General features: G+C 35.9%; 1 protein-coding gene across 9 annotated transcripts in view; it reads right to left on the reverse strand.

Moving 5' to 3' along the window:
• Window positions 1-1,054: 1,054 nt before the first annotated feature.
• The window catches only part of rbfox3a (RNA binding fox-1 homolog 3a), a 498,709-nt gene continuing 483,346 nt past the window's right edge, over window positions 1,055-16,417 (reverse strand). For 8 of the 9 annotated variants that reach the window (XM_051123728.1, XM_051123727.1, XM_051123726.1 and 5 more), the window contains one exon: window positions 12,562-14,742. In XM_051123728.1, coding sequence (XP_050979685.1) covers window positions 14,698-14,742 — 45 coding nt within the window. In that variant the 3' untranslated portion in view covers window positions 12,562-14,697. Of the gene's footprint in view, window positions 4,604-12,561; window positions 14,743-16,417 lie in introns of those variants that run through there. The other variant, XM_051123725.1, reaches the window with a different exon arrangement.

The raw sequence follows: 16,417 nt of genomic DNA on the forward strand, positions 1-16,417 counted from the left end.
GTTAAACTGCATTTTGGAAGTTCAAACTTGGGGGCACCATTGAAGTCCACTACAGTATATGTGAAGATAATTCCTGATTTTCTTTCCTCAAGAAACAATTTCTTATCGACTGAAGAAAGAAAGACACAAACATCTTGGATGAGTAAATTATCTGTAAATTTCTTGTTCTGGAAGTGATCTTCTCCTTTGAGTGAGGCATTGACTCATTACCTCGTTTTAAAATACCAATTAATTCCAAAACAAGAAATGTCTTAAGGTGTGCAGAGGTTTGTCTGTATGTAGGCATTAAACTTAAATAACAATTAACTGTAATCAAAGTTGGTACAATCCTTTAAATGAGCTAGTTTTGTATTACAGCATGATTTACTTTGTCTCTCTTTGACTGTGATACATTGTGAAAACAATGAGAAGTATCTGACGTTGCATGCAATGGATTTATGCGTGGTTTGACATTCTCTATAATTTATGAATGGCTTATGTTGCCTACTAATTCAACAACATATTTTGAAAAACATGCCATAGAAACTTTCACATTATGTGCAACTAAACCATCCTATATGTAACCCTGGACCACAAAACCAGTCATAAGTGTCATTTTTTGTAAAATTCATATTTATACATCATCAGATGCAACAATTTGAAAATCTGGAATCTGAAAAAAATCTAAATATTGAGAAGATCACTTTAAAATGTCTAAATGACGTTCTTAGCAATGCATATTACTAATCAAAAATTAAGTTTTGATATATTTATGGTAGGAAATGTACAAAATATATTCATGGAACATGATCTTAATATCCTAATGATTTTTTTTTGGCATTAAAGAAAAATTGATAATTTTGACCCATACAATGTATTTTTGGCTATTGCTACAAATATACCCGTGCCACTTCAGACTGGTTTTGTGGTCCAAGGTCACACATAAGATAAAACAAAATAACGTATGATTGATCAGTTATGTGCACAGTGTATATTCTGTTATATAACTTATGTTTAGTGTATATGCCCTCATAATTCAGATGCCACATAAATATGCCAAGCTCAGAGATTTGAGTCTCTGTTATTGAAGAAAGAAATATTTATTTATAACCATATTAATCATGATAGTAATAATAATAATCATAATCATAATAATATAATGATTTCATTAATAAACAGTACTGGTTGTTTGAAGCACATTGGATGCATACAGAAAGAAAACTGAAATTTAGAGTACAGATCCAGGACAGCAGAAGTTTCGTCATTTCATTTTAAATAGAATACTTTATATTGGTTTCTTTTTTTTCTTTAGTTTTTTTTCACGCTTATGTATTTGGAACAACTTCAAAATTGGAAAAAGAACGAAAGAAAACAAAAAGGAACAAAAGAAAACCCCAAATGATAGATTTGTTGTTGCGTAGAGCTTGTGTTGCACATGAAGAGAACCTTTAATATAATACATTTTATATTGAGATGACAGAGGAAGTAGCTTTTGTATATTTTCAGTAGAAAACAAAGGGGCTGGAAGCACACACGCACGTACATACACGCGCACACGCACGCTACATGGAGGGTAACTATCACTGAGACGACTAACTTGACTTCCATTCAAGCTCTTGTGCTTCGGGGATCTGGCAATGACGATGAGGAAAATCATGTTGGCAGGAGTTCGTTTTTTCCTTTTTTGTGTCGGGAAAAGCAATTGCCAAGATAAGTTTGTCATTTCCATTGGCTTGACTGTGTTTGAATGAAGTTCAAGGGAACTGTGCAGACACGGGTGAGCTGCATAGCTGGTCTTACACCTGCCCTAGCATCTAGAGCAGACGACCAGTGTAGATTCGAAGGACGTTTCGGATGGAGGAACAAGTGGCAGATACATGCGCTTGAGTTTCATCGTAGTTCTGACAAGAGACTATAAGCAGACTACAGTTTGCATTGGTTCTCTGCTTTGGGTCGAGGAAGACGGCGAATGACTTTGGTGCTCAGGTTAATGGGCTGTTTGAGAGGAAACAGAGAATAGAGGGAAGACAACAAGCCAAAGAATACAGTGCAAAAGCTGACATACCATACACCTCACAGCAGGGTCGAAAAAACCAGGACATGTAAACAAGTAATGTCTCGTACGGACTAAAGCAAAGAAATAAACCCAGAGGTCTCGGATCTCTGTAGAATTGACATCTTTTTGTTAGGTTGTTCAGTCACAATCTCTTCCAGAGCAGAATCCGCCACTCGTTTTTTAGAGTCCCTGAAACAACACGTCTTCGCGAACTGTTTTCCACGATCCTTCGGGTAACAAAGTAGCACAGTCGCTGAGATAGGAGTCACCAGCTTTGTAGAAAATAACCTTTTGTTCTGAGAGGAGAAAAAATGCAGCAAGGAAGAGTAACATCATTACCTATGGAAGGGAACACATCAGTTCTGTCATGTAACACCTGAGTCCGAGGAAGCGCATGATTTTGCAAAGCTTGGGAATGCTGTCTGTTGACGTGGGCTATCTAGTAAATGTACCATTCCTTCTCGCCGAGTCAAAACACACACTGTAAAAAGCATGAAAACGTGCAGTTGTTGTTTTATAGATCTGTAGACTCTTCCTGATCTGACCCACTCTTGCTTTTCGGTTGATTCAGTCCTGTTAAATATGAAAATGTCGACCTGAATAAAACCAGTTAATAGAGATGTTATCAAACGAAGCACATTTTTAGGCATTTCTTTCCCAGGATAACACACTGACGTTTTCAACATCGATTATAGAGCGACGCCGCTGTTGAACGTGGGTCAACTGTTCACCTTTTGCATAAAGGAAAAAAAAGAAGACAAAGGAAAGCGGTTGTCGATTAAAAACCAAAGAGCATAATTCTGCTCGGTCTCATCCGATCGTTTTATGTCTTTTCTGCCATTGTCCTGCAGGGTCGTGATAATGTCCGTCGGCCAGCTGGAGTGCTCCTGTTATAAAAGAGAGGTGTCAGCTGGACCGTACAATATCTCCGTCGGGTCCGGCTTCAGAGCGAAGGCTCGCTTTAACCGTGTCCACATTTACAAAGTACTGCTTAAAAAACAAAGACATGTACATAAAAAGTTGAATTACATTCAATAGCTGAACCAAAGATACAGACGAACGGAAACAACGCCACACAAGTGAAAATCTCTCGGTACTTGCATAAATCGCCGCCGAAAAGAAACCCGGACCACCATCGAGAAACGAAAAAAGGTACAATCCTTTTTGAAGGGTCGCAAAGTCACAAATAGATATATCCATATATAAATGTTTTTTTTTTCATACTGGTAATACAATAATACAACATTAGTAAATGGCTACAATCGACGTTTGACCACGCTGAGCAGCATGTAATTAGTACAACGTTTAAATATATAAGGATGTGTCACTGAAATGGAGCTCATTAGAAGTATAAAGGTAATCGATTTTTAATAAAACTTTGCTCGCAACCCTATGACTAAACTGGCACGTCGTTTTCCACCTCGCAGCGGGCAGGAACCCATTTTCAAGATGGATAGTGAAACTCCCGTGACAATACCGAGAAGACAGCTCCAATTTTCTTAATTTGTAGCCTCATGACACCACATACAAAAGTGTTTACTACACAGCACGGCCACCTCCACAACACTACAATGAAATGCTTTTTGGTAGCCCTGGGCTCCGGGGCCGCCGCGACCCAACACGACTCTATAAAGCCCCCTTCCGCCCGTAACCACTCTCGCACACACTCGCACGCACTCGCACGCATCCCAGTGAAACCTGTTTCGTATTGTGCTACAAACAACAGCGGGATGACAGCGCATTCCCTACTTCAGACCGACTGGTGGTTTATTTACAGCGTCTTCTCTCTCAGCGTCCCGTTCCATGCGACACCTGAATATGCGACCTGATGTAAGACTGAAATTTGGAGTCCCATGCAAGTTTGTCTGCCTACGTCTAGACGGGATGAATAACAGCTCCCTATGTGCGCGACTAAAGCCAGAGGAAGCGATGCGGTTCAACCCACGACAAAAACCTACTGATGGAAGACCCAGCTGTGCCATATATTCAAGGGCTTTGGATGAAGAGGGGCCACATGGAATCGTGTCTGGCGGGTCTTCGGCCTCTCTGCCCGGCGCAGGCCGGACAAGGAGGTCTGCGGTGGGAGGGGGGGTGGGGGGTGTGAAGGACCAACATGTACACCCCCCGCCCCCCCTCCTACAGCACTAACTCATCACTCTGTTGCTAGTTTTGTACTATTTTTTTTCTTCTTCGCTTCTTTTTTGTAACATATTTATACATACATATATATCGCTATATAGATATATACACTCATCTTTTTCATCTTTTTGAAACCATAAACTTAAAAAAGTTTAGAAAAATAAAAAGTTTTATGACGAACTCTCCTCTTCTCCTCCACCGAAAGGCTGTCCCAGGTGAAAGCTAACCCCTCTTTTCATCCACAGCTTGGCTGCGTCAGTCTCGCGTCCCCACAGAGATATATAATGCCTTCTCCTGACAGCCTCGGTGTAAGGATTTCCTCTTAACTTCTTTTTGTATGTTTTTTTTTTCATTGACACTTTTCTTCCTTGATCCTTTTTGTTCCTTTTTAGCTGATGCTCTTCTCCGTTGTCTTCTTTCTTTTATTTACTAGAAATGCAAGACAGATAGAGAAAATGTGAGTTAGTCTGCACTGTATGCTGTGTTTAACATGCACATTGGTGGGGTCCAAAAGTCTGAGGCCATTAGTGAAAATGCTTCTATTTTGCATTTTAATAATTTAATACACTTCCATTTGATTCAACTCAATGATTCCTGTGAAACAATATTACTATTAATAATTACAGCAACATTAATACTTTTTTTTTTTAAACTTTCCCTTACAAATTTTCTACTTATATTATCAGCATAATGATTTGAACTGAAAAATTATAATAATAAAAAAATATATTATTTTATTCATTATTTTAAGATGTCCTTGTTACAGTGTAATTATACATTTAAGTACTGAGTAATATTAATTAACTACATGTAGTTACTATATGGCTAGGGTTTGACTTAGGGTTACTTGCATGTAATTATACATAATTAATTGTTATTATAATGGTAAGTAACATGTAACAATGACACCTTAAAATAAAGTGTTACCTACATTTTTTTTACATTACAATTTTTCTATTTCACAATTTTATTTTCAAAAAAAAATCATACGAAATACTACTAATGCTATATTTTTTTACTTAATAAAATTACAAATAATATTATCAGCATAATTTGAAGGAATTAATTGAAAAATTTCTTTGAAATCATGATAATTTATTTATTATTATTTGTATTTAATTTAGCTTTATTAACAGCACCATTCAGGATGCCACAAGTTTGTATAAAATAAAAACCTGGGGCCCAGTTGTTCAAAAGTAATCTGATCGGATTTTGGCCATCGGATTGGATAAAATTTTGAAAATGGATTGTTCAAAAAAAAAAAAAAAAAAAAAAAAAAAAAAAAAAAAAAAATAAATAAATAAAAAAAATTCTGAATACTGATTCTGAATTTGGATTAGATCAACAAAATCCAAAAAACACTTGTTTTAATAAAAACACTTTTGATCAAAAAAAAGAAAAAAAAAAAAAGAAAGATTATTCTGATCTGAAGGGTGGATTTCAGGAACAAAAACTGGTCCAAAAAATACATTTTAACATGTAATATATCTTCAAATTCCTGTCAATATCAAAAATAATATATTTAATTTACTGATTTAAATTCAGTGATTGTAAACTACATTGGCACAATCATCAGAGATGGACCAGAAGTAGCTTTTTTTTTGTTTGTTTTTTTCCCCATCACCATGTCCCTTTAGGGGCTCCATAGAACACTAGTAATTCAAATTTGGAAATCTGAAAAAGTGTGAATCTGGATCAGGGTGATCCAATCCAATTTTGCTTTGAAAAACCGGCACAAAAGTAAGATGGGTTACCTGATCCTGTATAGCAAATAATGTAATTTCCAAATCCAGATCATTCTGATCCAGACTTTTTAAACAACTGGCCCCTGATGATCTTATCTAGAATAATTTGAGAATCCGAATGCATGTTTAGAGGTCACATAATCAAGGTTACAAACAGTGACCGAGCAATGTAGAATCTAAAATATTTTCCATCATAATTTACAATTTAATCATAAATGTATGTTTTCCATTTTTCTAAATCCTGAAACTTTGTTTCCAGGTTTAAATTAGATTCTGAATCCCAGATCTTCACCGTGATCTCAGACTTTTGGTCTTCCATGATCTAAAAGCAACTAATTACACAATAAAAATGCAAATCATGCACAAAGAAAATATATTCTGATTACATTATCTTCCATGCACCGGCTCAATATCAGAAACAATCCTTGGGTGTAGCGCTAAACACACATTGTGGAATTATCCCCCAAATCCCGGATTAGAGTAACTGAAGTGAAAATAGGGCTCAGCAGGGGGAGCTTCTGCTAAATTTTCAGCATAATGAGCGAACCGGATTGATCAGAGGCTCGGTGATATCGTTGTAGTCTGAGGAGGATGTTCGACACAGAGCTCAAAAGATGTCCACCGGACAGGAAGAGAAAAGCAGAGAGAGAGGAGGAGGAGGAGGAGATTCCGGGGTGTCCTGGGGGCTCTCATCCTGACAGAAGCTCTCTAATTCAGGGAGATGTGGTGCCGTGCGGAGGAGCCTCAGAAGAGGGAGCGGGCTGACTTTAATTTTAACATGACTTTGTAGTTCTTCACCGATCCCTGGAGGAGCACACAGATGTGCTCCGGCATACTGATCACGCCCAATGATGGGCCTCTGTTCTCTGCTCAGCGTGTAATATCTCTGGAAGAGACATGGGAGGCTCCTCAAGTTTTTGCTTGACAAACATGAACAGAAATCGACTGAGGGAGACTTAAAACTGTTGGTGGGCAGCCAAACACACTTATAACATCATACACGCTAAGCCTCCTTTTCAACATCCGAGTGGTATCGACTATGTAAGTGACAAAACTGTCAGCTACTACAGACAACAAAATAAAATACACATAAGAAAATAAGTATATTTTATACAGTATATACACTACCCGTCAAAAGTTTTTGAACAGTAAGATTTTTAATCTTCTGTTCACCAAGCCTGCATTTATTTGGTCCAAACTACATAAAAAAAAGTAATTTCTATAATATTTTTAATATTTATAAGCTGTTTTCTATTTGATATAGAAATATATATATATATATTTAATATATATATATATATTTTTATATATATTTTAAAATTTAATTTATTCCTGTGATTTCAAAACTGAATTTTTAGAATCATTACTCAAGTCACATGATTCTAAAGAAACCATTCTAATATTCTGATTTGCTGCTTAAAAACATTTATAATTATTGTTGAAAACAGCTGAGTAGATTTTTTTCAGATTTATGAATAGAAATTTATCTGAAATAGAAATATGTAACATTCTAAATGTCTTTATCGTTACTTTTGATAAATGTTCATTTTTTTTATTTCAGATAAATGCTAATCTTTCTATTCATCAGAGAATCCTGAAAAAATGTACTCAACTGTTTTAAATACTGAGAATAATAATAATAAAAAATGTTTCTTGAACAGCAAATCAGCATATTTACACTGAAGACTGGAGTAATGATGCTTTGATTACAGGAATAAATTACATTTTAATATATATTTAAATAGAAAGCAGTTATTTAAAATAGTAAAAATATTTCACAATATTACTGCTTTTGCTGTATTTTAGATCAAATAAATGTAGGCTTGGTGAGCAGAAAAGGCATCTTTAAAAAAAAAAAAAAAATCTTGTCTAGCAAAACAGAAAAGACTAAACACACATAGTTATAATTTTCCTTTTATTTAGACACAAAAATTGCTAAGTATTACTTATTTTTATTTTATGTACATAGCTTTAACTACTGAGTCTTAAAGTCCAAAAACAATGGCTATGCGAGAGCAGAATGTACCAGCTGGGATTTGAACAGATGAGGCGATTCATATAAGCTGAAAATTTCACAATGTAAGCCTACATGAAATGGACAGCAAGTACACATTTAATACTACAGGTTATACATATAAAAGATGACTGCGATATGTGCTCACATATATTTCTATATATAGTATTATGTACAAAGAGTACAGTTTTTGCTTCAACTTTTTTTAAAAACATTTTTTAAAAATCCCCTGACAGAAGAAAATTGCACAATGAGACAGCACATGGAATAGACACAATTTTAAATGACAGAAAGTTAATGAGGTAACAGCAGATATAATATTAAATTGCGTTATTGTCCGGTGTGACCCAGTTTGAGTCTATTATTGACATAATTCTATGCAAGTTAAGCCGTTGCATTAAGCACGTAAAATAACAATTATATTATCGCAAGATTTAAATAAATAAAAAAATAACTGCAAAACAAAATCGTTTTTTAGCTTCTACTCCAATCTGTTCGCACCCTCAAACGGACCTCTCAGTAAATTAACATTTGTGCCATCAAACTGAGAGAGATGAAAATCTGCTGCTATGTGGACTGGCCCCTGGCCCAGGGTGCCATCTTACAAATCACTGCATTAACAGAGCTAATTAAACAGGCAATCTTTTAATGGCCCACTGCGGCGTCCATGCAAGACGGAGACTTCCATCTTGTCAATCTGCAAGCTCACACATTCGTTTAGATGACTGCAAACTGTCTCCTCAGCAGTCATTTCGTGCTCAGCACGGTGTTTTCTCTCTCAGCCTAAATGCTGGAATTAAATAAATGGGTGATTGAGTCCTAATATAGTCGCTTGATTAGTTTAATTGTCTGAAATCGAGATGGAAATGCCTTAGTCAAGAATATGATAGTCTTTTGCATGAATTAACTCAGTCTGATTCATTTACAGTTCTGCATAGATATTTCACGAGAGGAAGCGTGGTTTATAGGATCAAACTAAACGTGTCATTTTCCCACTTTTTTGGCATGGCTGGAAGCACCGAACACAAAGCGTATTTTATTTCAAAAAGGCTCATAAATGACCACTCGCTTAATGCAACAAAGTCAATTAAAATTGTGTCTCCCACATAAATTAAACTGAGGTCAGAGGGCAGCGTAAATACCTTCCCGATGTATGGAAAAAAGACATACATTTAAATAGCTCAACAACACACAGCACAGAGTTATTGACTCACATCTGGACATAATATGCTCTCTCTTCTCCACAGAAAAGGTATAAACAATTTCGATTTAAAGCCTATTATATTCTATTATATAAAAACGTCACCACATAATATTCTTAAGGGTGTATAAGTTTACAAAAGAAATTTGTACTTTGTATGTTTTTGTATGTCTTGTTTTTCATTTTCAAAATGATCAACACCAACAAAATATGTTTAAGTCAGACATAAAAAAGAAAAGTAAAGACAAATAAGCTTGAATAGAGAAAATAAAAACACAATGTTATTTACAGTGCATGTTAAATCTTTTGAATAGCACTTGTATTCCATTCCCACAGAAGAGATTTTAGCTTTTGCATTTTGGTTTCTGGTAAACAGTGGTAGTTTGGATGTTTCAAGATAACCTTTTGTCAAAGGGATGGTTCACCCAAAAATAAAAATTTTAGAGCTGTCACAATTCGAGTTCTCAATTAAATAAAATCTGTGATTGCAATTTCCCATGTCAAGTAACCGGCAAAATACCGGAAATGGCACAATCCACGTACGAGAATCCATGAAGCGCATTATTACACCGTTTTCCAAGGCTGCATGATATATTATGCACATTCAAAAATCATAATGAAGCATAACGCGTTTGTGAATTCACAAACGCTACGATTCAATTAAACGTACATAGGTTCTATTGTTTATAATACATTATGTATTTTAACAGGTTTGCTCAAAAACCATGATTACTTGCATTTGATACTTTATTTAAACCAATTAGTATTGTCTCATTGCTATTATATATGTATTTTAGTCATTTTAAAGTCTACTTATAACCACAAAAAAACTATATAATTATCCGACTACTCGATTAATCGTCAGCTTAATCGATTACTAAAATAATCGTTTATGGCAGCCTTAATTTACTCACCCTCAAGTTGTTTCAAACCTGTATAAGTTTCTGCTGAACACAAACAAAGATATTTTAAAGAATTTTGTTAATCAAACAGTTGCTGGTAGCCATTGACTTCCACAGCATTTACGCTTAAGTCAATGGCTACACTCTTAAAAATAAAGGTGCTTCACAATGCCATAGAAGAACCTTTTTTTGTCTAAATGGTTCCACAAAGAATCTTTAACATCTGAAGATCCTTCCAGTTCTTTCTTGCGAAGAAGGTTCAGATTATGAAAAGGTAAGAAAGAGATGGTTCTTTAAAGAACCTTTGAGTGAATGGTTCTTTGTGAAACAAAAATGGTTCTTCTATAGCATCGCTGTGAAGAACCTTTTAAATCACCTTTATTTTAAAGAGTGTACCGGCAACTCTTTGGCTACCAGCATTCTTCAAAATATCTTCTTTCGTGTTCAAAAAGAAAGAAAATCAGATTTGAAACAACTTGAGTGTGAGTAAATGACAGAATTTTTATTTTTAGATAAACTATGCCTTTAAACTTCTGTTTGTTGTGGTACTGCACAGTTTTAGCCACTGTACAGTTTCCTCAACAATTTTTTTTTCTTTTTCTTAGAGCCAAGCAAGGCGCATGCTGCACAGGGGAGCAAGGACACATTCGTTTAGGTGAAATATTATGTTGCGCTGTAGATTTCTCCCTACAAAGGTGGAAAAAAGCAATGCATCTAATCTATGTTTTACAATAGGCTGCTGTGATTTCACACTCACGGGAGAACGGTGTGTCTGGAGAGGCAGCCACAACAGCTATGGTAATAGACTGAGCAGAACGGCTGTGCCACGCGCCTGGCTGGCCTAGTGTATCTCCAAATGAGATCAGTGGTTATTGACTCAATGCTGTTATCTTTAATCTGTGGAGTAAATTACTTTGGATGCTGCCTCTCTACCCTGGTTTCTTTCCCCTTCTTCTATAACTCCACCCTTACAATTCCATTTGAGGGGTGCAGGCTGCTATTTACTGGGCCCGGTGTGTGTGTGTGTGTGTGTGTGTGAGATGCACGAGGACATGATCAACGCCCTGAGGAACTAGGAAACGAGGGAGGCCCTATTTCACTGGGAGGATTACTGCCACCCCCAACTCTTTCTTTCTCATTCTTCCTCTCTCTCTTCTCTAAAGGCCTGGCATGTCTTATCACAGGTTCTGTATAAAGTGCTGGGCCTCAGGGGAATGTCACCTTGGGGGAAAATCTCTCACCTTTGTGCAAAAGTGCTTCTCCATTGAGAAAAGAACGTTGAGGATCATATGGGTGGATCTTTATAAAAACAGATATGATAGGTCAAGATTGAGAGCTTTCAAACCTAATTCATATATATACAGTAAGATTTTTAATGTTTTTTTTTTTAAAGGAGTCCCTTTTGCTCACCAAGCCTGCATTTATATGATCCAAAGTACAGCAAAAACAGTAATATTTTTACTATTTAAAATAACTGTTTTCTATTTGAATATATTTTAAAATGTGATTTATTCCTGTGAACAAAGCTACATTTTCAGTATCATCACTCCAGTCTTCAGTGTCACATGATCCTTCAGAAATCATTCTAATATGCTGATTTGCTGTTCAAGAAACATTTATTATTACTATCTATATTTAAAACAGTTAAGTACATTTTTTCAGGATTCTTAGATGAATAGAAAGATTCAAAGATCAGCATTTATATGAAATAAAAAGCTTTTGTAACATTATACACTATACCATTTCAAAAGCTTGGAGTCGGTATCATTTTCTTTCTTTTTCTCTTTTTTGGGAAAGAAATGATAGAAAGCAATACTTTTATTTAGCACTGATGCTTTAAATTGATCAAAAGTGATGATAAAGATAACAACAATAATAATAATAATAATAATAATAATACATGTTTTTTGAGCAACAAATCAGAACATTCGAATGATTTCTGAAGAATCATGTGACTGGAGTAATGATACTAAAAATTCAGCTATGAAATCACAGGAATAAATTATATTTTTAAATATAGTCAAATAGAAAAGTTATTTTAGATAGTAAAAATATTTCAAAATTGTACTGTTTTGCTGTACTTTCAAATAAATGCAGGCATGGTGAGCAGAAGAGACATTTTTTTTAAAAAACATTTTAAAAAATGTACTAATTAATTAAGTATATATATTGGATCAAAGACGAAAAAGGTAAACCCTTTTTTGTCATTCCCTTAAAGCATAAAAACAATAAGTGTAATACTGCTTGAAATTGTTGTTGCTTTTCCAAAAAAAATTAAAGAGTTTTCTGTTTAATTTAATTGCAATTTTGTTTTTGTTTTTCTGAGCAAAAAGTAAAGATCATACATTTTCCTCTAATTTACAGAAGACACCCACTAAAATGTCATTCAGTGTAACAATCTTGTCAGGCATATTTACAACAAAAATCAATTTATGACATAATGAAAGATTAATTACTTTTACCCAAATACTAATTAGTTATAGTTCTACATTTTTAGAATTTGCCACTATTTTAGGTTTTTAAAGTTTTTTTTTTACTCATTTAAAACAGTAAAATTTAATATGCTCTCTTATTCTTTTACATATTTTAATATGTACACGTCAGAACAAGCATGTTGTTTGAATTTTTACATAAATATGCTACACTGAATGACAATGTAACATTATTTCAACCAAATTTTGATATTTTATTCTCCAAAAACTTATTTGGACACTTTACTTGCATTTAATGTGCTTTTTTGTAAATTTCTTTTGATGTGGACATCTTAACGTCTTTGACCCACATATATATACACACACTTAATTATTTAGAGATGTCTGTCCCTTAATTGTTTCCCTATACTATATCTTAAATTTTCCCATTTCTTTTAGGAAGTCTTAGGCCGGCCTACCCTCCACCCACATTTTTGACTTGACCAATAATGTCCCGAAGATCTACGACTAGGTCGCATACTCTCAGTGCTTAACATGTAACTCAACAGCAAATCAATACTGGAACATGTTGGTCAGAAAACCATAACTGGTGCTCTCAGCAAAGGGTGCAGTTTCCCAAAGGATGTGGTGTTTTTTATGTTCAATTTATAAATACCTATAGTATGTTACATCTCTGTATCTTTGTTAGTTAAAATTATATTAAAAGTTATTTTTAAGCAGACCGCATCTTAACCTAAGCGTGATGGAGATTTCAGCAATGAGCGGTAATTGCTCCTCCTGTCATCTCTGTTGTTGCAGTGGGATTTTGGACATCTCATCAGCTAGAGGGTGCAATAGACCGTGTAGTGGGGAAGTGTTCTCTCTTTCCACATTACCGCACTATGTTTATTTACAGAATGCTTTCTGAGCAGCAGAAGCGGCCTTGATTAAGTGTACGCTCTTTATGTGACATCTAACAGATTAAAACTGAAGGAAACCTTGCTGGGGGCCTTCCTTCATGAATATTTGCTTTGATACAGGCAGACGTGTTTGTACACAGCTTTCATTAAAAACAGGAATTATGTATAATATAATCCACGTACTATACTGATTATGCTATTGTTAGATATTGTTATTATAATCTGTAAATAATAAATGTAGATTTGGGAGGAAAATGTAACTGCTTTTTCAACAGATTTTCTGCTTTTATTGCTTTGTTAAAATAAATAAATCGTAAAATATTATTATTTCCATTTTTTATATTTTTATAAATAATGATAATAGATGATTTTCTCTGTTTTAATTTAAATATTTTCACTGTAAAAAATAAATAATAATTTACTGTTAAATATATAAATTCATCTGTGGCAATGGAATACTTTTTTATAAACCAAGTGTTAAAAAAAAAACCTAACTTGACATCAATCTCCCCAAATGACATACAGTTGCAATCATACAGACAATAAATGTTCATTGAGATACATAACAGTACGTCAAAGTGAGAGAGGGTGTGAGTGACAGAGAATTACAGTACTTGAAATGCTTCATGAAGGGTCCATGTAGCTAACTATCATTTTTAACACATTACTACAATATAGTTTCGGTAAACAATCATAGACTTAGAAAGCCGTAGCTTTGTAAATGAACGTTTATATCCATATTTCCCTTTGATATTTACTGGAGAGAAAATAGTAAGGCTATATTAGTAGTTACAGATAGCATATGCAAACCGTGGAGGTTTTTCTTTTCATATTTGAATGAATAGCAGTCATCGCCACTTCTAATAAGTGGGTGGGTGTTTAGTGGGGCCTTTAATGCAAAGACTGCAAATACACGTCTAGCGCTGCTGTTGTTTTGCTCAAGTTGCTCATTGCTGTGCCATTTAGTAAGGCAAATAAACTCACTTCCTGGCCCACTCCCTGTCCACATAAATCAGCTGAGCTCATGCCCATAAATCTACGGCGCGACTAAATGAGAAAACTCATTGGACGGCACCCCCTCCCCCCACCTCCTCTCTGTCACTCAGCCCCTCCCCTAGCGGACCACACATTTCAATACAAACAAAACAGATTCCAAATCAATAGGCGAGCAACAGAAATGCCGGTTGATAAAGAAGAGGTTTAGCCCAAATGTGACTGTTCGGGGAAGGTTCGGAGGCGTTTTGCTCTATTGAACGTAGAGGCGGTTGGGATGTTTGTTTGTGTTTGTTTTCTTTATTTGTTTGTTTGTTTGGATTGACTCTCTCTCTCTCTAGTAGGGTGTGAAGCGACTGTAACCTCCTCTGTAAAGGCTAGCCTGCAACATCAAAGATGAAAAAACAAAAAGGAGCCAATCAGTGTTAAATAGATTCTCTGGGGTGAACAGTGGTTGAAATTTTCTTCCCTTTCGCTTGTCGTTTCAAGTTTGGAATGAAATTGCGGTGCGAATGTCAATGGTCAGAGTTCAGAGTTTCACGGATCAGCCGGGTAACGACTCAAACAGCACAGTGTGTTTCATCAGTTGCTCCGGATCGAACCTCTCCATCATGGCCGTCTGGCCCTCAGGTTGTTCTGATTGGAGACATCTAACGCGCACTACTTTCTCAGACCTCTCCTTAAACCGGACTGCAGTAGTGCCCTCCTTTGCTCTTGCCAAATACAAAAAACTTCAAAGGCTCTATGGGCCGTTCTCCTCAGCTCCGACCCTGTGCAAAATACACACGCCTTAAACGTGGCATGAATTCTGTTCTAACAGAGAGCAAAGCAAACTAACTTTTTTTCTCGAACCCTCTGAGGGGCTCATTATTAAATATTTTTTACTTGTGATCTGCTGGTCAAATATGATTTAATGATATTCATTTCATTCTCAGCAGGCTCAGTGCAAATACTGAGAGGAGTTATGCTCGTTTGAGTCGCAACCGGTTCGGTCCTGGCATCGCTGAGAACTCTGAGTGCCCACTTCGGCCCCCCTGCGGCCCTCGTTCGACCGGAGGAGCGCCGGAGGATATTTGGTATGCCTTAACGTGGCAAACTGAGGTCTTGAGAAAGGGAGGAAAATTTGAAAAAAAAGAAAAGGAGGCAAAAAAAAGCAACACAGGCCACAGTTTTAATTAAGTAAATGAAGAGGAAAAAAATGGTCTTAATTAATGAAAGCTTTTAGCTAGCAGCTGCACCGGGGAATAGTACGGTTTTGAGAATCACACGGATGTCGACTTGGTAAATTCCAGTCATTTGTCTTAGGCAGAGTGTTTGTCCAATAAGCCTCATGGGCAGGGGGAGGTGGGTGCGATGGAATCTTTTTTTTTCTCTCTCTCTCTTTCTCTTTCTCTTTTTCCCCGTCGTTCTTCCTCTATCTCTCGCCTTTTCTTTAATCTCCCTCGGCACGCTGCTGCACGCGCTTGATGGTCGTTAATCTTGAGAAAAGTCCCGACCAACAGCGGCAAAAAAACAAATCATAAGGAGTTTTCTCTTTTTGTGTTCAGATAGGAGTTTTAGAATTTTTCATCTTTGATGTTAGCTGCAAAAGCTAGCTAAAAACAAACATTAACGGGACGACGATCCCCACATTTGCTGATATGCACAGGAAAGTGTCTCATTTGGAAGGTCTAATCAAGTGTCAGTACGCTGGATTACCCCCAGTGCATTTAATGAGATACAAAGTGCCCAGGATCCATCTTGACAAACTGTCACATACACATATATCAGCTGATGAGTCTCTGAATATATAAACATATATCTGTACTCCTGACTGTAATAATGCAAATGTAAACAGGGTCCAAAATTAACACTTTCCGAATGCCAGATACAAGTATAAATTGGCTTCGGCGAGTAATAAAACACGTCGCCAGTTGGCCGGTTGCAACATTACATGGTTTTATCTGTAAGAATGATTGCTGATGTAGCTGAAGAAAGCAATTAAAATCAAAACGGTACTATCATCTACAAAAAATATTTCGGATATTTATCTGGAATCTGTTTTTGGTCTCCAGAGC

This window comes from Labeo rohita, chromosome 12 (genome assembly GCF_022985175.1).
Source record: "Labeo rohita strain BAU-BD-2019 chromosome 12, IGBB_LRoh.1.0, whole genome shotgun sequence".
NCBI lineage: Eukaryota > Metazoa > Chordata > Actinopteri > Cypriniformes > Cyprinidae > Labeo > Labeo rohita.